The 25,534-nt window shown below is 41.1% G+C and overlaps 1 protein-coding gene across 1 annotated transcript in view; it reads right to left on the reverse strand.

Moving 5' to 3' along the window:
- Positions 1 to 11,774: 11,774 nt before the first annotated feature.
- The window catches only part of clybl (citrate lyase beta like), a 62,814-nt gene continuing 49,054 nt past the window's right edge, over positions 11,775 to 25,534 (reverse strand). The window contains exons 4-8 of the mRNA XM_019882497.1: positions 23,594 to 23,695; positions 22,128 to 22,221; positions 20,288 to 20,455; positions 14,073 to 14,197; positions 11,775 to 13,060 (exon numbers count right to left, since the gene is read on the reverse strand). Coding sequence (XP_019738056.1) covers positions 12,965 to 13,060; positions 14,073 to 14,197; positions 20,288 to 20,455; positions 22,128 to 22,221; positions 23,594 to 23,695 — 585 coding nt within the window. The 3' untranslated portion in view covers positions 11,775 to 12,964. The remainder of the gene's footprint in view (positions 13,061 to 14,072; positions 14,198 to 20,287; positions 20,456 to 22,127; positions 22,222 to 23,593; positions 23,696 to 25,534) is intronic.

Consider the following 25,534-nt stretch of genomic DNA (forward strand, 5'->3'; position numbering starts at 1 on the left):
CCCTCCAAAACCAGTTTATGTAAGTCACATTACGTTACCCTCAAAATATTTTATTTTACAAAAAAAAAAAAAAATGTGTGTGTGTTTACAGTGTCATCTTTCTTTTTTGAGATGGAGATGAAAGGGTAAGAAGAAAATATTTTCCTCACTAGTATTAATGAGCGTGTCGCATTAGCTTCAAAAACTGCTTTTTTTTTTTTTTTTTTAAAGGGGGACATTTCTTCGGTGCATTGTTGGCTGGTGGCACCTGCCTGGAAAGGGGTGGCCATCTTTTTTTGTGGGTGGGATAGAAGAGGGCATTAACAATTCACCACATCACTTTCGTGAATATGTGAAGAAAAAAAAAAGTTACATTGCATACGTGCATTAATGGCACCTGGGAATGGGTGGCATCTTCTTGGAGTGGGCAGGAAAAAAAGGGCAAGCACCTCTTCGAATACTGCATTGCTTCTGGGAACTTTCTTCTTCGGTTGAATGAATTATTTGCTTCTTTTTGGGGTCCAAGTGGGTCCATTGAAGGTGCACATGGTGGTCTCATCGTCCACGTCTGGTCCGGCTCAAAGCAGTTCTGCGTTCACCTCAGAGGCTAAGACGAGTGAGGGAGTTGAAACATGTGACAATGTGCACTCCCAGGGGGGTCACTGGACTGACCTGGACCCTTCTAGGCTTTTCATTGCAACTTCATTAAATCAATTACTCAGTGAACACATCAGGATTTTTTTTTTGTGGTGGGTGGGAAGTTTTCATATTGAGGAAGAAAGAAAAGAACATGTTTTTACTTCAGACGTTTTTATCATTCTCATTTCCGTTAAACACATAATTGGTTTACTAGAAGTTTTATATGAAACATGAATCACAACAAATCATTTCCAAAATTTGTTTTCTTTCCACCTCTACATTGCAAAACTCGATTGGGAAAAGAAAATCAAAAACATCTTTTGGTGGGAGGAAGTAAAAATAAACAGAGAGAATGTGGTCGCACAAATGTTCACATGCACTCTCCTAAAACTGGGGATGTGGCTGTGCTCACAATCAAATGAAGTTCAGCTGTTAATCGACTTATTTTTTATCATTTTCTTACCTGAAGGTTTTGTGCCGAGACTGGATTTTGGAACTGTTCATAATTCACTCCGCCATGACTAAGGGCCGTATTTCTTCTGAAGTAACACAGCCCCAAATCACGATGCTACCACTACAAGTTCACTGTCAGTGTAGTGATGTTCCTCTAATGATGAGCAGTTTTGTTTTGGTGCCAAACTTATCTGCTGGAAACACGACCACAAAGTTCGATCTTGGTTTCATTTGAGCGTAACACATTTCCTAGACATATTGGGGGAGATATTAAGTGTATTTCTGCGAGCCTACCTAATAGCTCAGACAAAAAAAGTTGGAAGATTGTTGTCGCATGTCCTACATAGCCAGTACTTTACAGAAATTCCTGCAGCTCTTTGAATGTTGCTGTTGGCCTCTGGAAGGCTCACTGACCAGTTTTTAGTTTCTCGTCTTTTCAGCCCTTTTGGAAGGACATTAACTTGTTGGTCATATCCCCATTGTGCTATATTTTCTCCACTTGATGATTACGACTGTCTGCACTGTGTTCTAGGGTTGACACATTTAATGCATTGGAAATTCTTTTGAACCCTTCTCCTGACCGACACCTATGAACAACAAGATCCCTCTAATGCTATGGAAGTTATGAGTGGACCATGACTTGGGCTCTTTGATGTGACTACAAACATGTTAGAAAATCCTACCAAACCGTTCAACTTTATTTGGGGTTAATCAGAAGCATGATCAGGATCGTTATCAAACTTTATGGAGCATGCTAATGAGCTGATCATTTGAATCTGGTATGTTGGAGGCGGGAGACATCTAAAACAGGCTTGATAGGGGCTCTTGAGGACCGCACATGGGCACCCCTGATCTAAACCATTTCCTTTTATGGTAGTCTGTCAACTAGACTTATCAATCTATCAACAAACCATCACAGAACACCCAAAAAATCTAGCCACGTATCTTTTCCAGAGGGGATGTGACAGAGCTGTCTGTGACAGTAAGAGGATGTTTTCATTGTCATGATAAATATTTGAAATCTGGATTTGCTGTTTGTTGGCAACTGGCAGGACAGTAAATTGATCCATGGCTCTTCAACACAAACTGTACAATAAAAACATTTGATTGTAATATTTTTTTCCAAAGCCTGTTTTGGCAGCCGGACACTATTATCTGCACCAAGACAATATATCATATCTAGTGGCTGGCAAAAATAACATCTGCGGGGGTAGAGGACTTGGTGCCGGTCCAACAGGCCCCATCCCAAGGACTGGGAGCTACTCCAAGCCAGTAGGTGAGCAGAGAGCAAGGTCGTCCACGGACGAGCCACTTCCTGTAAGCCGCTCCTTCTGCAGCCCGCCGCCGCCGGCCACAAAGTCGATAGGAAAGGGCAGATAGGCGTGAGCAAGCTCAGCCCAGTGGCTTCTCGCTGAATGACCAGCTTTCCCTAAAAGCCTCTAAATGCAGGATGTAGGCTTCAGCATACTTGGAAAGAAACAGAACATGGCCAGGTGGAGAGAGATGGAGGGGGGGAAGGACAGAAGGATAGACAACCAGATGGACCTCTTATGGGACGGACACTCTAGATTTGTGCCCAGGGATGAGAGTGGACAGTACAAGGAGCAGCTTAATCGCTGGAGTGTGAACAATATCCTGTGGTGGCCCTTTCAAAATAAGCCTCTTCCCTTGAAGCGTAATGCATTGCACCTCACGATGCTTGATGCAGGGCTTGAAATGTGTGTAACAGAAAGAGTCATGAGCTACACATTAAAAAACAGATGGACATTGAGAGAGACTGAGAAAGCCAGGTTGGAATTTGAGGTGAGTCGTCTGTCAAGAAGTTAAACAGCATCTTTTTATCATTTCATATCAAGAGTAGCAAACCGTGAGGAGGCAGAAATATTTTGGGGAACTGAGGCGATGCTCCTTGATCTCATTTGATGGCGACGTCTACTAAAGATGACATCACGTCATTGCCACGCAAAATAGATGTACTCCCTGCATGAGTGAATTACTACTATCACCACATATGTCAACTTGACGCTTCAGGAAAAGGTAAAATTATATGTCTGGTGTTCGTCAGGACAACAAGTATTTGAAAATGTGATGTGCCGGTTCTGCTCTTCTCTTTTAGTTTTAGTAGCAACCCGGTGACATTTTTTTTAAAGTCTTTTGGGTCACTCAATGCGGACATTAAATTGGGAAGGGTGGGCGTGAAAGTGGACACTAAAAGCACGTCCCCAGTGGTGTATATTGTATATAGAGCATTGTGCAAAATAACATCCCGAAAATGGCACCTATGAAGAGACGTGCTTACAAAGCACAGTTTAAACGGCAAGCTATCAGTTACGTGGAGGACCCTGGGACTCGAGCAGCGGCGAGAGAATTCAAGATCAACTAATCCATGGTGCGTCGTGCTTTCATTTTATGAAACAGCACCACCTAACCATCCGGGCAAGGAAGACCGTGGGGCAGCAACATCCGGCGGATTACAAGGAAAATCTGGCCATCTCACACTCCTACTGCAGTAATAAGTACAGTATAATGTTCTATGTTTGATTATGATTATGAAAAAAAGGGGTGCAATCGTCTCAAATTAACCTGAAGCATTACAATTGCTCATTTCACAAGTATGTTTGGCAAGGTACAGCATGACAAAGTATTATATTTTGAGCAATCAAAATATTTTATTGGAATTACAATGTAGTTAGAGGGTTATGGGTACTCTTTTCATAGCATTCACTGACAAAAAAGTACAATGACGGAGCATCTGTTTTTTGTTTTTTTCTTTTTTTTTTTTTGCCCATAACCCTACGAAATTTCCCTCAGAACAGGCTCTAGCGCCCTACTACATTTCCATGCAACCATCACTCCATTCCATTATATTGCAGGCACAGATTGCTATCACAGAAGCGGCGCTATCATCAGAAGGAGCTCTTATTTGCCTGCATGAGAAGGTCAGCATTTGGACATGATAGGCAGAATGGAGGAAGCTGATGTCCATGATCATAGAGAAGCTCAGAAAAAAAATGCTCTGCCTATTATGATCTCATTGGAAGTCCACCACGGACCAACTTCAGCCTCACTGTTGGAGCTCTAATCCATCGTGATAAACCAATGCACCAGCACAAATAAATAAATAAATAAATCCTTCCTTCCGTACGAAAGCATCGCATGACCCCTGAACCATGCCGAGGGAGAGACCTCCCTCGGACTTTGGTGGATCCAGAAACATCACAGGCGGAGCACACTCAAATGGCTTGGCTTTGGCAATGACTGATATGGGCCTGGTTGGTCAGAAGAAAATGTGCTGTCTTGATGTCTGCAGTCTGCCTGGGATAAGCCAGAAAGGAAGCACAAATGGCTGGATAGGCAATGAGATTGAGATACGGGGGTCTCCATTTGACCCATGGCTTCAAAGAGACTGAATGAGGCCCCAGAAAAGGCTTAGGGCAGAAATGATTGAATGCCAAGATGACCTATGGTGTCTGCAAAATAGCATCTAGCATCCTTGTTTTGATTGGTCTTCTTTGATAAAAAGCCCCCAAAACAAACCTTCAAGTTTACAGCGAGCTCTTCTATGACATTTCTAATATATCCCACAGGACACTTTGCTCCGCATTGTCCCACTCACAAGACTAATTACGTCATTAGGACGGCTCGAGCAGGGGATGATCACCTTTTGGCCTTCTGCAGACATATTCGGTAGCGAATGGCAGCATCCCTCGCAGAAGACATCATGTCAGATCCATCTTAGTGACAAACAGAATGGCACTCAAGGCCCTACTATTCCTCAATTTGGAACAGCACCAAAATCTACACACTGTCTCAAGCCTCTTTCACGCAGAGATCCTGAAAAATTGCCACATCACAGCTGCCGATTGCTGCTCTGACCGCGACGATTGCTTTTGTGACAACAGGGTGGGAGAAGTGCATGTCGGGTGTTAAACTTCACACACCTGTCCCAGCACAACATAAGTCCCTGAATGACAGGCAGCGGCCAACGTCTTACTACCTCTGAAGCCGGAGACTTTGCTTTGTCAACTTCATCACCCCATTCTGTTGAAAGCAAGCCCGGAAAAAGCTGTGTGACACAGGAATTGGTTGTGACTCATTTCTCCGAACTACATGAGAAGGTGGAAAATTGATAGGTTTACTTTGCCCAGCCCACCCTCCTCCACACAAACAATTCAGTGTTGGTACTGTAAACAAAGAACACAGGAAAAAAGGCAGTGAGCAAGTACTGGGTTTTTAAAGCTGTTTGAAAGAGGCCACTTATGGATGTGATACTACCTAAAAAGTCAGCAAAAATACCAGGTTGGCTATGACTTCCCCCCAAAATTCTGTGTCTGTGCTGTTCATGGGGTGGGAGGGGGATATTAGGCGATGCTGAAAGAGCAGAGTCAACTTTGACTTCTAACATTCTGTAATAGTGGACTGTCAAAGAACAGCAACATAGAGGAAAAACAGTGAAAATTCTGACTTATGGGATTTGTAAAAGTGGCTTCTGATCCAGATCTGATCAGCCCAGTTGTAAACCGGTTCAAATCCTACCTACATAACAGGCACTACTTAATTTCGTATCAATTGCCAATTTGGCACCCAACCCCACGGGTTAATTCTTGGCCCACTGCAATTCAATATCAATATACCTCCTTTTTCTCAAATTATACAACAAACTTAAGATAAATTACCATAACTACAATTATTCACAACTTTGCATTTCACGCCATCCTGATGATTTACCTCCCACACATTCCGATGCAACGTATAAATTACATTGATCAATAGATGTCAGAAAAATTTTAGAGATTAACAAATACAAAACTGAAATACCCACCTTAGACGCCTACGCTCACAGAATTAAAATCACAACACATCTCAAATGGCACGAAATCTGGCCGTAATGACTGACAGCAAACTTAATTTCACAAGTCATATCAACTGCATCACATCATTCTACCATCTGACAATCTTTTAGCACCAGTCCATGTCATTTTCATCCAATAAGAATAGCAACACTCGAAAAAGGCGATAGGGGAGCCTCCACCGGCTGTGTACGAGCGGCTTCCGTTACGGTTGTTACAATAGCTCGGAAGATGAAACTATCCGACTGATGAATACCGTGGATTGGATCTCATTAGATTGTTCATTATGTTATAACCCAAACTCACACTTCATCATTATGTGCCCGCTGAGAAACAATTCAAAACAAATAGAAAGTGAAACTTGCCTTGCTGCACAGTGTGAACGCGACCCCAAAGGGCAAGTGGCACTTCATTAACCCCAACCCCTTCCTCCATTTACCGGAGATGTCCTTAACCCCCGACTTTCTCATATAGAGAGGATTAATGTCTATTACTTGTCACTTTACAAAACCTACAATACAAGCTCTTATCTCTGGCTGGATGCGCTTGGGGCTATTGTTCAAATGCATACAGAGGAACACAATACATTTGCTGGTCTTCTAACGAGTAATTTCAATACAATTTACCCATAGAAACCACTGCAAAGAGAATGGATGTGTTCATAGAACAAACTGTCTTCAGATGCAAAAATCATGATTACATGTAAAGGCCATGTTTGAAGTAACATTTACAACTGTTGTAAACATAAAGAGGAGTTCAAAGCTTTGAAATAAAGATAAAATACAGGAAAAGTACTTGAAGATTAGCAGTAAATTTGGTTTATGTTCTGCTTAGTAACTTGGTTTGCGTGTTTCTCGCTCACATTGTACTGCCCACTTCACAGTACCAAATGGCTGATACTAAATTGTTTCATCTGCTTTATTTGCTTTTGAGCTGCTGGAAAAAGAAGGTACTCTGAAAAAAAAATGAAAAAAATCCGATGACATAAATTGAATAGGTTTTTGTAACCTCTTGGATTAAAACTGAAGGTGTACACTAGTATACTTAAATCACATATTGACGAAAGAAAACAAAAACTGCAACTGTCCCAATATTTTTTTGTTCAAAACTGCATGACTTGTCCGACAAATCAACAACGTTTGAGCCACTTAAGAGGACACTGAATACAAAGTGATTATTTCGTGCTCCTCATTCAAACAAACTAATAACTGTCACCACCCTTGAATAAACCTTCCCCCTCCTCCTATTTCGTTCAAGAGCCAAATTAACATGCTGCCTTGGACTGTGATGAGCACCCCTGGAAAAAAAAGAAAAAAAAAAGAAAAGAAGAGGAGAGGGTGTCGGGGGCATGATCATACAAAGCTCGAGGACCAATAAGGGCTTTTCTTTCACTGGTGGTTCGTGGCTGGGATTAAGAGAGGGAGTTCTTGACTCCTTCCTTTCACGCCGGAGCACAAGAGTGCTTGTCAGCGACTCGGGCGAAGAGAGAGGAGAACAATACCCAAGTGCAGGGTTATCGTCTTTTTAATTGGATTAACTGAGTGTCGTGTTCGAGTCCTGAGCGTGACCAACACGTCGCCATCCACTCTGTCCACCTCTGATACACTACATAAAACACTACAAAACAAAACCAAACACAAAAACAAGCAAGACATGAAGGCCAGGCAAGGTAAGGCTCGTGGGCCATCTGTCGTGAATTAGAGCATTTGATCTGGGCTGCCAAGCAAACCTGAAAACAAAGTAAACATCAAGATGCTAAGAATGTATCATTTTTGTTCATGGCTTTTCTTCTCTAAGGCCCTCGGGAGACTTTCCAAAACCTCAAATGGTCCCTGTCAGGAAAAGATATTCCAATTGTCCTTTAAAGGATTACAAATGCAATTATTTGTAATCTTAAATCTAACGTCCAAGTATGAAGGTGACGTGTAGGATAACCAACTGTTGATGTGACATGATGTTGACATAGTTGCCTTGGAAGGTGAGCACAAGTTTTAACAAGGGGCCCTGTAATTGTATTTTTCCTGTATTGGCGTCTAACAAAAACTTTTGACTTGTCTGGGTTGGCAAAAAAACAACAACAAAACAAACAAACAACCCCCCCCCCAAAAAACCACACTCACTGGACGCAACGTCAGACACATCGAGTGAATGTCCACCTTGAGGCAACGTACAGAATAATCGTAGTGCATGCATGGCATCATACGAGGTGTTTTTATCGTTCACAACATGTAATTCACTGCAGCTCCACACAAACAGCTCAAGATCAACAAGTGATGCTACCCTATTTTAATTTTATAATGAGTGTGTTTATAAAAGCAGAACTGTTGCATTGGCTATCACTAGAGTGTGGAAGCATTCCCAATAACACGACAAGAGCCAAGAGTGGAGAACTTTGAACTTTTCCACAATCAGGGACCATTTCAGCTTCTAACAAGTCAATTGTAAAAGTATGTACTGTATTAAAAAACAACAATCATAATCATATGTATTGCTATATCATGAGCACTCATGTATTTTTTTCCAACTTTCCTATGAGGTTTTAAAGTGTGTAAACTGCAGATATTAATGTAATAAGACATTTGATGCACCAAAAACTGTTTGAATGCTAAACAAAATATTGGGAAAAATAAAATTGGGTGAAAAACGTCACATGACAGGTGGACACTTAAGTTTAAAAAACAAAACAAACAAACAAAAAAAACCCAACAACAACAAAGGTTCAAGTTGCCCTTAGCATGTCCCACTCACTCAACACTCCCCCTTCCAGATTCTAGTGTGCTCCGCGAGTGCCTGTTTATACTTTGATATGGCCCCAGAAGTACAAGGTTTCTACACAGAAAGGAGTGGATTTTGGATGACATGGAGGTCCAGCTGACTTGAGACCTGTATAAAATGTGATGTTAAAATGAATTATTATTATTTAGAATTTCATGCTACAACTTAAAATTGTATTTCTGGACAGGCAACCCCATGATCTCTTTCGGGGGCCTTCTGAAGAGCCCCATTCAGCCTCATCAGCAGGAGGGCTGTTTGTACACCTGCCTTGAAAGGGAAGCTTATTTTCATTTTGCATCAATCAGAATTTGACTGTAAAAAATAATGTGCTTGGTGCCCACCAGAATCTGACATAATTTATTTAATGAAATCAGTCATGGCTTGAATTCACATATTATGCCAGCAGAAATAAAGCACATAACCATGTAAAAAAAAAAAAAAAAGATATCTGTTGGAAAACATGATAGACTATTTAACTTTTCTAAAATATACAACTCTTTTTACTTCAAATGAATTTTATGTTCCATTTTCTATTATTGATTTGGATTAAATGAATTAGATTATCATGTCTCACCTAGAGCAGGAAACAACGGCATTTTACCTCTATTCTATTTTGAAAACTGACATTTTACTTTCCCCGGGTGATTAATGAGGACTGAATCGCTTTTATTTTTCCAACAGAGATTTCTCCATAACAACAGACTAGGCATTTAGTACAAAGGCATGTTTAATTTTAAATCAAATTTGTCCTCTAAAGCATCCACCCAGATTTTCTTTTTGTGCTAAAATCATTTGCGCAAGGTCAGGCTCAGTAACATCAACATCATCCTATTGAGAATTTAGTCGGAAATCATAGAAAAAGTTAAGCACTATGACACTTGTAATGGATACCCCCACCCCTTTTTGAAGAATTATACAGTAAATGTCATCTATCTCAAATTACCTTATTGAGACATTATGCAAAACATTGAAACGTTAATCCTGATGGATCAGGTCACACCCATTTTTGACCCTCATGTAGAACGACGTTCAGCTGCAGTTAGCTGCTCATATATTGTCATTAGAAGTCTATTAAAACATCAAGCAATTATTTGGGAGAATCCCCGGGCGGGGAGGGGGAATTTGAATAAAAGCACACACATTTGCCTGCCACACGGGCCCCATTAAGATTAATGGAGAAATATGTAAAACGCGACGTTTTAATTCTCCTCCGACGACGTTTTGCATAAATGCACGCACTTGCTCACGCCGCCCCCTCGGCTCGTCATTTGTGAAAGCGATCTCAGGCAACACTTCACCAAACCCTGCTCGCAGCCTAATTGATTCCCGCCGCAAATTGGGCGAGCTTCTAATCGCGTTAATTGTAATTTACTCTCTCTGTCTGTCTCTCGGGGAAACGCCGACGACACGAGTTTAAATAAAGCAGCCGAGCGGGATGGGAGATGATATCAGTTCCACGCATAATAGACACGTCACGTAGCATTACACAGTGCGGAGACACGCGCAGGGACCCGTCTAATCTACAGAGATGTCATTGGAGTCTCGTTTTTGTGGGGCGAAAATCCGAATAAAAAGATAAAAAGGGTGTGACATGAACACTAGCGTTTTTTTGGGGGGGAGTGGGGGGAGACTGAGGGGGAAGGGGAGAAATACTGAAGTCATTATTTCCACCATTCCAGCTTATAGCTCCTTCCTTCCTCTCGGCATGGGACACCTGTTGACAACTGGCATGTTTAGCAAAAGTTCGGTCATCATAAAAAACCCAGATTATACTCACGGTGGACAAATTTACAATCACATGAGCATCACTCCAACTGCAAAGAGGGTTATAAAATAAACAAATGAATAAATAATGACATGTTGCTCTCCAATAATTTTTTTTTCCATTAAAAAAAGTGTTGTGCAGATCTAAGTGGAATTTACAATTGAGGACACCCTACAAAATGTCAGTATTCTTCTAAAATTGAGATGGGACACGCATTTTGGTTTTTTTTTTTAGGAAATCACACAAAAAAATGAACCAACGACTATTTTCCTGTGCCTTCCACACGGTCATTTCCAAACAGCTCAACTCCACAGTCATGAACTCAGTAGGAGGGAGAGGGGTAGAGGAAAAACATTTCACAAATATGACAACTAAAGTGAAAGCTTGCTTTTCCTGGCGTCTAAGTTGACATTCCAACAAGCAATACATTTTAGTGTGACATTCCACTAAAAATAGGCCTTGTATTATTTTCCGGTCAAGGTACCACAAACATCAGCATCTCTGAACCACCACTCAACAATGATTCCAGAAAAAAAAAAGGTGCAACACATTTAAATGGAATGAAATCAGCACATTTTGCCACAAAGAAGAAAAAAGGCAAAGAGGGAAAATATTTGCTAAGGTGAATTTAGTAGGAAAGAATGAAAAATGTTGCATCTAAATTCTGAGGGACAGTTTTCCAAGTGACGAATATATTCTATAAACATATAGCATATATGCAGCCATGGAAAAAAAATATGAGCCTGCTCACATGCTTTTTTCAAATTCTTGTTCATTTTAAAGTCTGGTGCCACTAAAAGTGCACCAAGTCCGGACACACAACAAAACACGGAGCCGTTTTTGGCAGTACAATGTCATAGCTATTGATGGAAGAACTTGTAAAGTGATTTTGATTATTATCAAGAAAACCTTTGGAAAATGTCTCAATCAGCTCTTAAATGCAACTCTTTTGAGCTGTCTTGATTGTCATTGATATATCGGTTCGAACAAATGTACCGTTAGTGATACAAGGCATTTAAAATGAACAGGAAACCGCACAAGTGTGCGCTTAAACATATATATTTTTTCATGGCTACACATATAATTATCAAATTAGAAATGTTTTAACAACTATTTTTTGTCAAGGATCCTATATAAGGATTGCTATTTTCATCTCTAAAATAATCTACAAAATGATGATCGAATAATTTATCCAGAACTCATACAAACTTAAATCTATATTTGTTTATTTTTTTTCTAGAAACATTGCTGAAATGTTACACTTTATCCCTGGAATTTTGAAACACATTTGGCAAACGAATCACATTTCAACAATGGCTTCAACTCTTTAGTGCCAGTGTATTGTAAAATGATAACAAACTACTAAAATCACCCACAATTTGTGTCTCCACATTTTCCTCACACCAACTGTTGGGACATGTGTGCGGATTCACTTAATGAAAGCCATAAATAGGAGCAGCAGTTTTGTCCACCGACCTCTGCATCAGTCGTGAAAACAAACAAACACAAACGCTGGTGAATAGACGACAGCAAAAAGTGAAGCGGGAGTGGGGAGGAATAATGTGGCCGAATGCCAGACAGACAGCTTACTGTTGGGGCCTTTGGCTTGGGCGCTGTCCGGTCTTTTTTTTTTTTTTTTTTTGTCCGGTCCCGTCCTGGCGCAGACGCGGGCCTGTCTGCAGACACAATACATCATACAGTGGCAAGAAAGCGAGGGGAAGATGAGTGGATGAGGTGGGGTGTAAAGCGAGCTTTTCATTGCCATGGTCACCAATGGCACCATGAAGCACTCGCGACACCCCCCCCTCAATTATCCTCCAGAGAAGACAAAAGCTAGGATGGGCTGTGCTGGGGCAACAGTGCTCCTCGAGCACCGTGGTTTGCCTGCGTGCAATTCCACGCAGACATATTGTAGCATGATAGTAGGACACGCAACACCACCGGGGCCCCGAATACAGTACTGCAAGAGGCGCCCGCTTGGAATAAAGTGGCTTCACCTTAAATGAGAGATCAGGCAGCTTTTATTATATTTGGCCACAGTTAGACCCGCAGGCTGCCCGCGCAAGGAGCCGCATGACTTTTGCTCAAGGGACCCACACAAAGACGCTAAATGGCGAGTTCACGTTGTTCCGCGTTCATGAGCCGGCCCCTGAATAAGGCGGGGGCGGGGGGTACGGTGAATGGATCTCCCGCAAATCAAAATAGTGTTTGTTTACCCTTTTCGCCCAGCAGTTCCAACCATCAAGATGCTTTCATGATGACCTTGAGCAGAGTGAAGGAGTAGGGACGTGACGACGGAAAAATGGCGCCCCTCCACCAGAAGCCCCTGGGAGACCAGGTTGCACTAAAGTACGATGGGTCATACCTTTTTTTGCCCCCCGCCCCCAAAAAATAAAACTGAATTGAAACAAAACTGTTCTCTTAGTGTCAGGCAAAGTCCAGTTCCTGCCTGGCCCCCAGCACCCCACCAACAGCTCTTTGTATTTGGTCCCTGGCGGCCACATTATTTCTGTGGCACGGCCGCAGAGAGCGTGACGATGTTCTGCGCTTGCTTCAGCGACGGCATGTCAATCATGCTACCGTGGAACGTGAACGCACCCTGGGAAGGTGAAAGAAAGATAGACAAAAAAATACACGATAAACTTTCATGTATTGAGCGTGGGATAATTGCAGTAAAGTAAGATGTTTCTTTGTGAATTATTTAATATATTCATTTATAGTACGGCGAGGCCGTGGCAATTTTGTTGGATGCCATACTAAATGTCATACACTTTAATTTGTAGGAAAGTGATATTTTGGAAAAAAAATCTAAAAAGTACATGTCATGAGAGCGGGGGTGGCGGTGGCGTGACTTGATAAACAAACAAATTAGAAAAAAAAAAAAATCAATCTAAAGCTGGGAGCACCTGTCATGCTCTAAGACAAAAACAACCAAGTTCTCGCAACCTCTTGCAGGTACACACGCTGACATAGGCACACATAAAAAAAACGACGGGCAAGCCTATATGAATCCCCGGGGCCATGAAGGCTAAAAGCCGTGCTGGTGGGCCGCGAGTGAAAGAGAGAGAGCGAGAGAGAGAGTTGTAGGCAGATTGTGCATTACCTCAGCAGATAGCCTACCGAGCTGGACACATAGGATCCAACCATGCACTAAATTAGGAACAATAATATTGTACACTTAATTGGCCTGAGGACTTCCCCCCCATACCTCCGCCTCTTCCTATGCTGTCTCTGAGAGTCACCCAAGGGTGTACACTTTGCATTATGGCGAGCTACGGAGGTGTGCGAGAGCGAACATACAAGAGTATACTTGTGTCACACTTTTGTATTTGTATGTCCCTTCATTTATGAATGCTTACTCTGCTTATCGCTTTGGAGAGAGCATTTAAATTGCTGCGTTTAGGAGTTCAACTGAGCTTCAAATGAGGTTGCAGCTTCAGTGACTTAATAGACGTGTCGGCCCAAAGGGGGGAAAAAAAAGTGGAAGAGAGGCACAGTGGCTTCTTTTTGGCTAAACCATTGTAAAAGTAGACACATTTGCTACCATTATGTTGATGAAGAATAAACAAACCTGGCAAAAAAAAAATTAGGTTAAAAAATAAAAAAGTTACCTTTCCTTCTTTCTGGTGTAGCTCGAATGCAGCAATGAGCTCTTTAGCCCACTGGACCCTCTGCTGACTGGGAGAGAATTCTTCCTGCACGGCCTGGACCTGCCCGGGGTGGATGACCTGCTTACCTAAATGCACAGCAACAAGAGTGGTGTTTTACATTTTCAAAAACTTCCATACACTTGTAGATATGATCAAATACACTTGTACAATTTAAAAGAAAATGAAGCTTAATTTGGGTTACGCATAACATATTTTTGGATAAAAAAAATAGCATGGTAATAATTCTGAAAAAGACATCAAAAACGAGGGAATAAAGACATTGAAGCTGTATTTGTGTTATAGTCTGGAAAGGTCAAAACAAAACCAAATGACCTTTTATCTTGAAAGCAAAGAAATCTGAAAAAAAAGTACAATTCCAGGTGAGGGGGGGCGGAGAGACGAGGCAACTTAGCTGCAAGAAAATAATGGCGACAACACACGGAGAGAATCATTTGGCCGGCAGAGGAAAAGTTAATTGTGTGTGTTTATAGTCAAGGCGTCTGAGGAGGGCCAGCACCAGACCCCGGAGGACTGTGCGCATCATTAACGAGAGCACCCCACCGCCCCACGCTTACAGCCAAACACTTTACAGAAGCACAACGTGTGCATTTAAAACAACGGAGGCAGCAGAAAAATTGACATCGGGAGCTTGAGTCTGTTTTTTTTTTTTTTTTTGGTCCCCACTCTTCAATAACCTTGATTATAATATATTTGAGCGTGTTTCTGCAGAAAGGCTGTGTGCAACGAGGTGTCACATTAATTCACGCATCATTTCCCTCTCATGAAACTGCAGCATGAAGATAAATATTACACTTAGAGTACTTATCGCTTTCAGAAACCCATTAATTTACTGTCATTTGAAATCATTTGTTTTTCAATAAATCCCAAAAAGAGGCAGAACAGAGAAAATAATGGTGTGTTACAGCAACGAGGGAGGGGAAATTTGAAAACCATGAATTTTTAAAGCTTGCACGCTTCTCCGAGTTAGATGATAGTGATGACATGCAAATTATACTCACACCCGCACAATACAATAATGGACAAAAGAACGCTATCAATAATTTACAAGGTGGAATTTCTCATTCTTGAGCGTAATTTCAACTCGCATTCCTCTACTATTCCACAATCCAAAACAGACGTTTTTTTCCCCCTCGCGGTACTATCAATTTGACAAATACAACTGTCCCTCATCGCCCTCCATCATGGAGCTCATGTTCCAGACGCTTCCCACAATTAGTGAAGTCTGTTTTCTGGAAATAGCCTTTTTAAAATATGATTTTGAAAAATGTATGCACTTTAATCTTTTTTTTTTGTTTGTTTTTTTATATGGTCTTGAAACATACTAAAATCAGTTAAACACTCAATATAAATTTAGAGAGAACAAGAACAATGGATAAGAAAATATTGCAGAAATCGTATAAAAATAGAATAAAAACAATTAGGGTGACAGTGAAAACTGAACCGCAATGTAGCGGGGGTTTGCTCTCTTATGAATTTATTCGAATCTTTCCTGTTCTCATAATAGCATGACTTTGGTTCTTGCAAATGTATTATTTCTTGTGTAAATACATATATATTTTTTTCATCTCCCAAAAATAGCACCAATGAGACAATTGAGAATTTTGGTGAAAACACCAGCATTCTGCTCGTAGAATGTTTTCATAAAAAATAACATTTGAAAACAAAAAGCAACATTTTTGCCCGCTCTCATAATACTACAACTTGACTCTTTTGAAAGTATGAGTACACTTTCTTTGTCATAAAATCCTTCCCCTCAGCCCCTATCATCACACGACAATATTCTTTTCAAGACATTACAAAATTATTCTCAGAAAAATAGAATACTAAAAGCATAACTGTATTTCCCTTGCACAATGACGACTGCTTACAACTTCTTATGATACTCCAACTAACATGGTAAACCTACAACTTCATTTGTAAACACTCTTTTAGACTTTGAACTACATTCGTTGATGACAACTCCAAGAATTAACAACCCCCGTTCGTCAGATTGATTCATTTGAAAGTCACAGCCACATTGAAATCTTTCACAAGAGAACAAATGACAAGTCTGTCGGAAACACCAAGACAATCCTCTCTCAATATTTGCTATACCCACACCCCCAACCCCCCAAATCACCTCCCGGTTAAATACGGCAAACGCCACAGACGTAATCCTGTGTACATTCGCAGATCAGACTTGTCTTGATAAGTTAACGCCGGTTATGAAATGTCTGGTGGCGGACGACAAATTCCACCCCCCCACTAAAAAAAAAAAAAAAAAAAAAAAAAAAAGGTAGGCCAAGCTGAAGGAAGCAAACCAAACAGGAGTGAGTGGCGCAAAGGTGGGAGGAGAGGGGCCCACTCCCACCATTCAAGCTGCCCTCACCCCGGTTAACCTCCACTAATACACACTTGTACTGTATCCACGCTCTCACACTCACACGCACACATACTGCAGTTACAGGCTGTTGAACGTCTCCTGACATCGTTAATTAGGCTGCAACCCGTCAACGCCTTTGTGCGCGACTAGACATTTATTTTAAAAACACTCATTTCGCGTTTGCATGGATGTGAAGACAAGTGCGTGAAAGCCGCTCTGTGCATGTGTGTATGCGCACGCGTGCTCGGCTAAGGGACTAACCACATTCGCACACTTGTTGGCTCGCTGAGGAGTCATTTACGAAGGAGTAGCAGGGCCCTGCTTAAGAAAAATGAAACCCAAGAATGATTGTTGACAAATAAGTCATCATGTAAAGTTTTTATTTTTTTATTTTTTTTTTGGTTTTAAAAAGTAGTTGTAAAATGATCTTAGATCATCTTTTGTTCCCTTGAGATACGACTATCCGTGTAAAATTGTAACTTGCTCTCGTAAAGCCATTTTTTTAACCGTACTGAATTTGTTTTCGTAAAATGACAACTTTAATCTCAACTACTTTTGAATATTTTTTTTCTTAACCTCTAACCATCATTGCAACTAATTTTCTCCTAGAGTGGAGTCCTGGGATTCCAAATGATCTCAACATGACATTTACGATTGGCGAGCGACGCGACAATTCGTCATCACGCAGCACATGACATGCTTAGTTATCATCATACTAAGTGTTTTTCAGTTCATTATTTTATATTTATGGCCAAGATGTATTTGATGAAAATATGTAGTGTAATTACGACTACCAGTGCTACGTACAAATTCGGATTCCGCCGCCGCCATTGGAATGGAACAGTCATAAACTGAGGAGCCCATTTATGGACATTATATTGGCAAAAGAGCTTTTTTTGATATGAGGAGCATTGTTGTAAAATACAGTTTTCTTGCAACACAACAACTTGATCCTTACAAAATTCCAACTTCTCAAATGAACCTAGAAATTCATTCTTGCAGAATGACAAGTTTTTCTTCAAGCAATCAGTATTCTTACAAAACAACACCGCATTTTGTCATTACACTACAACTTTTTGTCTTTCAAATGAACTTTTCTGATGGTAATGCATTTACGCTACAACAACTCTACACTCAGGAAATTATGATTTTTGGTCTATTTCAACAAATACTACTAATTCTTGTAAAATGTACATTGAATTCATAAACATCCAACATTATTCTTGCAAATTTTTTTTTATTCATACATCCACATCCATTATCGAAACCGCTTATCCTCACAAGGGTTACAGGCGTGCCCGAGCCTATCCAAGCTAACTTCTGGCATTTGGTGAGGTAGAAATTATGACCACTAAATTTTAATTTGCAAATTCCATTGCAAAATGACATTTTAAAGAATATAAGAGGCCCTTTGCCCTATAATTTTTTTGAGTTACTTTAATTGAAGCATTACTATTTAATTTCTTCAATTTGTGTAGCCCTAAAAGAACTTTGGACGTCAGGAGGAAGCTAGGCACATGTGTGAGAATCTTGTGTCACGCTTGCCTGGGTGTGTGTACACAATAAATCAAAAAAATCTGTTTTTGCTAGTCAGTGCAAGTGTAACATTTTAAATGCAAGTGTGCGGCAACGAGTGTGAATTGTTGAATTAAGGTGTGTGTTTTAAGAATGTGCCTATCTTTGGTTGGCAGTGTTACATTAGAGAGTGTAGACGTGTGTATGGTCGTGACAGCATAGGCGATGGGACTCAGGTACCCTCAGTTTCAAACAGATTGCTAGCAACCCCAAGTCGGTGCTCCCCACCCACACACGCCTCCTCCCAAAATGAATCATGCATGCCCAGCGGCCAATCGCGGGCTGCCATGTGGTGCAGTCACTTCATTGGACGACGGCTATTTGGCAAAACGCTGTCAGGCGAGTGATGGGCAGAGAATTTTGTCAACTCAACCAGGCAAAAAAATGTCTTGAATAGAGATCAGAGAGATGTGAAACATGGTACTTCACAGTAAATACACTGTAACATGAAGGGAGCTGTATAAATCCAATTCCTCACCAATTATAGGATTTAGGGTGGGAGCATTTTCTGTGCTCTGCGTTCATGGTGGCGTGGATTGCGCAAAGATCAATTAGGTACTGCTTGTGCAAGCTTTTGGCTGCAATGCTCTGCTGCTTAAGGACTAGAAATAGTTTTCAAACTAAATGTCTGGCTACAGTTTTGTACATTTGGAGCTTTCATTCACATGCATGAATCAGCCATCTGAGACTGGGATTTCATCAAGTATAAATACATCATGTAATGACGGGGAAAAATGTTGAAAAATAATTCACAGAGAATTAGGAATGTTAATTAAAAACTTAAATATCAATTACGAAAAACATTTAATCAAATAAAATCCTGTATGCGCACCAAATTTGACTTTTGCAATTCCAACGAGAGCTGAGAAAACAGCAAATCATCTGCTCTCAAAAACAGAATACTCTCCCGTTTTAATTAACACAGCCAGAGAGTTATTAATCTAACAGCATGTTCATTATCATGGTTGGCAGTTTATTTTGTAACCATATTGGGAGCGGTTTATATTTTTGTGATGGTGCTAATAAATAATTGCAGAAACAGCTCTCAGTGTGATCTACAGTAAAATGGTTTAATGGTCTCTCTGTCAGTGTCAAAACTAAGCATGAATAAGATCTTTGTGAAGACAGAGTATTTGGATAAGATCTTAATAGATTGTGCATGCCTAATGAAGTGGCTCTTGAGTGTACTGTATATTGCTTCAAGAGTCCCAAAGGAGAGAAAACACCAGAATAAATATGTACCGCAGGACGGGTGGGGAGAATGAATGGAATATCCCTGGATGTGGACTGTCCTGCCGGCGTGTGTTGAATGAGCGCGCACACGCTCAAGGTGGTTGCTTGGCTACAGACACGCAGAGTGCCCAGTTAACGTCGTCTTCGCTCTCGGCTGATAGCTCACTTTAATCACACCTGCGTTTTTCACCAACATGTGCATCAAAATTTCAGAGCAGAGGAAAAAGAAAAACAGAGGCTATTTTGTCCCATATGCAGTACAGGTTTAGTGGACACTATACGTCCATGGAAATGTTTTGAACTGTCAAAAATGTTCATCACCCCTCTATGAGTGTATTGGAAATAATACATTTACATCTTAATTGTAGACTTAATATTAATTAATCTGAGACTTATTTTTATTTTTTTTTAAGGTTTAGTGCTGAGTCTCAGATTACCGACATTAAAGTTTAATCCACCCCTTATAGTCAAGCACAATGTTGCAATGGAAAAAAAAATTATAAAAAGATAATTATAAAAAATGCAACACAAAATTTGTCTGCAACACAATAGATTGCTGGAAAGTGAGTGGACTGACGTTTCCAAGATTGGAAAAGTGAGCATGTCTTTATCTGCATTCCCATCACTGTGCTTTTTTTTCCTTTTGTGTATGTGTGTGTGTGTGTGTGTGTGTGTGTGTGTGTGTGTGTGTGTGTGTGTGTGTGTGTGTGTGTGTGTGTGTGAACCAAATATGCAGCATTAATGTTATCACGGGGTAAAACTGGGGAGCTCTGAGCAGTAGACTCCTCCAGGTCTATGTGGCTTGATATATACCTGTATATACATATCTAATATATAAATATATATATTTTTTAAATAATAAAAATTGTTGCCATTACATTATTTTTTGGGGGGGGGTATCTTCTGGAATCTAGTGTTCCCATTCAAAAAAATAAATAAATTAATTAAAAAAAGAAAATCAACTGTACAACAGCATGAGCTTTACCTGTGAAGCCCATGAGAGCTCCTTCCCGGGCCTGCTGCCTCAGCCCCTCCACATCTTTGTAGTCAATGTACACCAGGTCGATCGCCTGCAGCCCGAAAGCCTTGGCGGTGGTGACCACTTTCTGCCTGGCGTACAGCAGCTCCTTGGCATCCTTGGTCCGTGTGGCCCCTTTGGGTAAACACACACAGCACGCGGGTCACGTGTCAAGGTGTGAAAGGGAGCCGAGCTAATGCGAAAGGAAGCCAAGGGGTGCACAGGAAGTGAGGATAGCGAGGAGCGATGAGTGAGGAAGTCTGGAACATATACAGTATCGCCGGAAACAAATGCTGCTCTCACGCAGGGGTGCATGACAGGAAAGTAAACAAACCCATTTTGCTTTTAGAGAAGCCAGATATTAATATAGTTTATCTTACACTCCACTACCAGTTATATTAGACGCGTTTCTTAAGTTAGATGCAGTGCAGTTGTACATCACTATAAACTACTACCACAGTGACAAATTAATGTATTTGAATTGGAATACCTGTAAAGGCAGAATTTTATATGTGCATCTTGTATTGGATTGTATTTACTACATCACAGGCAGCAGCACAAAGAGACACATACAGCATGGCAAGATCAACAAAGTCAGCTCCCAGTTGCAGCTGGGACTGAGCCAAAAAGGAGCAGGCTTTGAGAAAAGGGAGCGAGGAAGGTGGCATATCCGGTGAGTATATTGACTTGTTGACAGCTGTTGAACTGTCAACCAAGCTAGATAGCATTTAGCAGCCAAAATATGAACACATCCACAGGTCACCAGATTTATAAGCGATGTTCAAACTTGGTGATTACACCGGAGTTGTTTCGAGCAGACAGGAGGTGGGGCTCGGTCTGAATCTAGCTTTAGAACCTGGTATCGACCATCTTGTTAACTTCAACACAGACACAGTGATTCACGTATGCAGAGCTGTTTCTAGCCATGCATACTTGAGGGACCAGGCAGAACTGTTAAGAGGGTATCACATGACATTTATACTTGCAATCATTGTTTCTTACGGCGCCACTGAACAACATGCAAAACACTACTAACACACTCGGGTATAGCAGGTAATGGCTATTATTGACCGGGTGCATATACAGTGCTCTGCAAAAGTAGAAGCCCCCTTTGAACTTGTTGACCTTTAGCCACATTTCAGGTTTCAAACAAAGATATACACTAAAATGTGAATTTTTTTGGGGGATGAAGAATCAACACGAAGTGTGACACAATCATGAAGTGAATGAAATTTATGACATTTTAAACTTTTTTGTTTTTTTCTTTTTAAATAAAAAACTGATGGAATTTACACAAGTGCACGTTGGAGAGTTTTACGCAGGACGTGCAGGCACACCCATCGTCACAATGTGTCTATATTATCTCCCAAACAACCTACCTCTAATGTCTATACTATCTATCCATCCGCCACCCATCCATCCATACATCCGGGAAATAAACCCAGCTGTCAGTCACAACACACTGCACTTTTGCTTGTTGCTCTTATTTTGAAGTTTGAAATTGCACAATTACGTTGACAGACTGAAACTAAATTGACACCATAGACAACAGTTGTTAAATGTTCAATAAAAAATGTCTGATTGGTCATTAAAAGGTTTTACAAAATGTCAACAGTTGTGGCTTGATTCTGGTTCCAATCATTCCTGTGGAAATTGGTTTGAAATGCAAACAATTTACAGAAAGCCCCCCAAAAAAGGGGCATCTATTTACATGTGTCACATTCCATCATTGTTGCACCTGTAATGACTGCAATTAATGCACAAAAATGGAACCGCGATTAACACAGGAAAGTGGCGTGATAGTTACCTATACTGGCGCAGAAGTCATCAGAACCGAACACCACACCGTCATGATGGAGGCCCGCCTCAGATGCGAGTCGACGGATTTCCTCGCATACCGCCTGGAGAGAAGCAAGGCAGGTGCGTTACAGGCCGCCAGTTAGTGGGCGAAACGGCAGAGTAAATCTTGAATCTAATTATACCCCAGTGTTTCAACTTCAAACAGTCTGGCTTTGTGATTTGCCTTCAAAAAGAACACCAAAAAAAAAAAAAAAGCACTCATTACAAAAGTACATTCAGTCTTATTAAATATGATAATGAACGCAAAGCTTTTCCCTCGCCTTGACTCTCTATCAAGGGTGAAAATTAGAATACTAGACAACTCAGTAAGCCGCCGGTGGGTACAAACATGAAGGGATAGTGCCAGGACGTCTCCCTTTTTAAGTTTTGAAAAATCTCACGATGGTGAGAAATGCTTCGAGACAAGCCTTCATATCATTGTTTTTCTTATTCAGCTGCTCTTTTTAATCATGTGTAACAGCAGAACGAGGAGTGGACACTAATGTCCTTTCATTAAGGGGAAAATGAACAATTCTGAAGTTAAAAAAAAAAAGATATTTATTGGGATGGGACAATGTCTGAACTCTCTGAACTTCTGTTTTCATGTCAATGACATATTGAGCTAAAAAAATGCACCGTCAACACAGGTCAGCGTGGATTGAGACTGTAGTTTAAACTACTTGAGAGTAAAACAACAGCACCTCTGCTGGTTACAGCCATGTAGTGCGCTCCATTTTGCACAGCATTCAATTCCAAACAAGCAACAGAATTTTTATTGATCCATCACATAGCAGTTACGCTGCTGAAGGAAGCATACTCAAAAAAAACCCAAAATGAGTATGGGAAGATGGAAAAATTAAATGTAACAGTTCCACGATGATACAAAGTGAGTTCAAAGAACTATGATCAAACATTCAAGAACTATTTCCTCCTACATTCCAAAAATATGCAAGGTGGGTTAATTGAACACTTTAAACTGTCCCGAGGTGTAACTGTGAGTGTGAATGGTTGTTGGTCTATGTGTGCCCCGGTGATTGGCTGGCAACCAGTTCGGGGTGTACCCTACCTGCTGCCCAAAGACAGCTGGGACAGGCTCCGGCATACCCGTGCCCCTCGTGAGGAGAAGCGGTTCGGATAATGGATGGTTGGTATAAAAATGCATTCCGTTACGGTCCGATAGCTACCATTTGTACCTGTATCTCCAAAATTGTTTGATGTTTACCTTGAAAAGCTTTATGATCTTAATAAAAACACACACAATAAGATATAAAAATAATACAAGAGACAAACCATACATGTTTAAAAAATATAATTGTCATGATTTAATTCTAATTGTAGAGAGACAAGTCATCTAGCACACTTGGAAATGCGTCATACAGAAATTTCGGCGGGGGGAGGGGGTTGGAGGATGGGCTCTAGTCATTTTTAATTTACCTTAAAGTTGAGCAGGCCCACAGCCGTTTCCACAAAGGTCACCAGGCGAATAGGTCCCGTCAGCGGCCGTCCTTTCAAGCTGCGCTGAAACCTGTCAACGAACTGAAGAACACAGGCAGTGCGACTCATTAGCTCGTTGTTTGCGCGAACAGGAAAACAACACGGCACCGCGCAGTTCCGCTGAATTAATTTTGTTTGTACGGCAGACATACATCAGACATTTTGTATCCTCTGCAGATTTTAGCGGGAATGATAACATCAACCCCTTCCCGCCTTTTGATGATTCCCAAATTCATTTGTAATAGATGTTTAAATGAATAAATTAAAAGACGCGCCATGCTCCGAGGGACTGTAAAGTTGCTGCTCCTCACCGTGCAGCTGCCACCCTAAGTGCACTTTCCACTGCATTATTAGCCCACTCCAAAGAGCTCACACTGCGCTATTGTGGGAGAATTAATTCAAGGGGTAAAAAAAAAAAAAGAAAAAAAGAAAAGAAAAAAAAGTGAAAAAGAAAATGGAATTGAAATGTTCGACTGCCGGTAAGCGATATGACAGCTTTCAACATCTGTCATGGAGTAAAAAAGAAGAGAAGGCAAGCCCACCATTTTGATATGCATCTGGATCCACCACGACCTGCGCCGCTCGCTTAGTAGCCATTACACGAAAAAACACGGCTGAAGGTTCAAACGCCAAAGAAGCAGACAGAATGACATATTTTACATGATCACCGGGGAATATTTCTTCATTTTTGTGTGAAGTCTTCAAAAACGCTGCACGGCGACAGAGACTTGGCATGCACATGTAAATACACACAGTGTTTGCATACACATCAAGGTGAGAAGAAACAAGATTTGAAAAGTCTTTGAAACATGTGCGCAAACACACACACAGGCACACACATCTATCGATGAAAGTAGGGCCACTGGAGCAACAATGCGACACTTCTGCCGCCCCCCCCCCCTCTCGCTAATATGCGAGCTCACCTAGGCAGATCTTAAAACCGGAGTTTAATTCTTTTAAAGACCAAAGCGTTCCAATTTTTTTCCAGCAGACCAGTTCACAGCGAGCCTTGGGACTGCCGGTGGGATAGCCCAAATTCCAAAATCTATCATCTGGAAACACACAAACGCCTCCTCCCTCCATCAGATATTTCTTTTCAAAGCCAGTAACCCCCCCTTACTCTGCAAACCGGAGGAGAAAACTTTGCGCCCCCTCGCCTTTTTCCATGATAATCTCAGGTAGGCGACCCAAAACGTACCCCCTTACTCGCTTGTCTGAAAGAACGAGGCCTGCATTGAAGGATTTCCAAAATAGGGCCAATTTTAATCATCTCTCCATTCAATCACAGCCAGGATAAATCATATCTGAAGAGATTTGCATAAATACAAACCCATCAAAGACTTTTCATCTTCAAAAGGCTCTTTTTTTTCTTTTCCAAGACCCCAGCAGGCTTTGTACTGTAATCATCTGAGGTCACAACCCGGTGGGAGCCTGGCTGCCATAGCAACGTGAACGCTGGGGGCTTAGTCGGGCATGGGACGGGCGGAGGGGAAGTGGGGGGGTGCGTCTGAGAGTGTGAAAAGAGGGTGTAAGATAAATCTATTTTTGTGACAGAAGAAACAAGACAGATAGATGGCGGCCATTGTGGGGCGATGGCGCTGATATCACACACAACAACAGACATTGTTGGAGGAAAAAAAAAAAAGCCCACTTCATTTAAGGGCCTCCAAGTGTCTCTGATTACATGTTTCCGTCCCCATATTCTCGTCTTCAGCTATTATGCACTTGGAGAGGCTGATTTACACGCCACAAGAGGTGCTTTCATTGTGCTTCTCTTGTGTACAGCGGCCATTAGATGTCAATGGCTTTCACAACTAAGGCCCTTTAATTGAGACTCAATTGGGCTAGGTTTAAAAAAAAAAAAAAAAATATATATATATA

Source organism: Hippocampus comes, unplaced genomic scaffold (assembly GCF_001891065.2).
Source record: "Hippocampus comes isolate QL1 unplaced genomic scaffold, H_comes_QL1_v1.1 scaffold111, whole genome shotgun sequence".
Classification (NCBI taxonomy): Eukaryota; Metazoa; Chordata; class Actinopteri; order Syngnathiformes; family Syngnathidae; genus Hippocampus; species Hippocampus comes.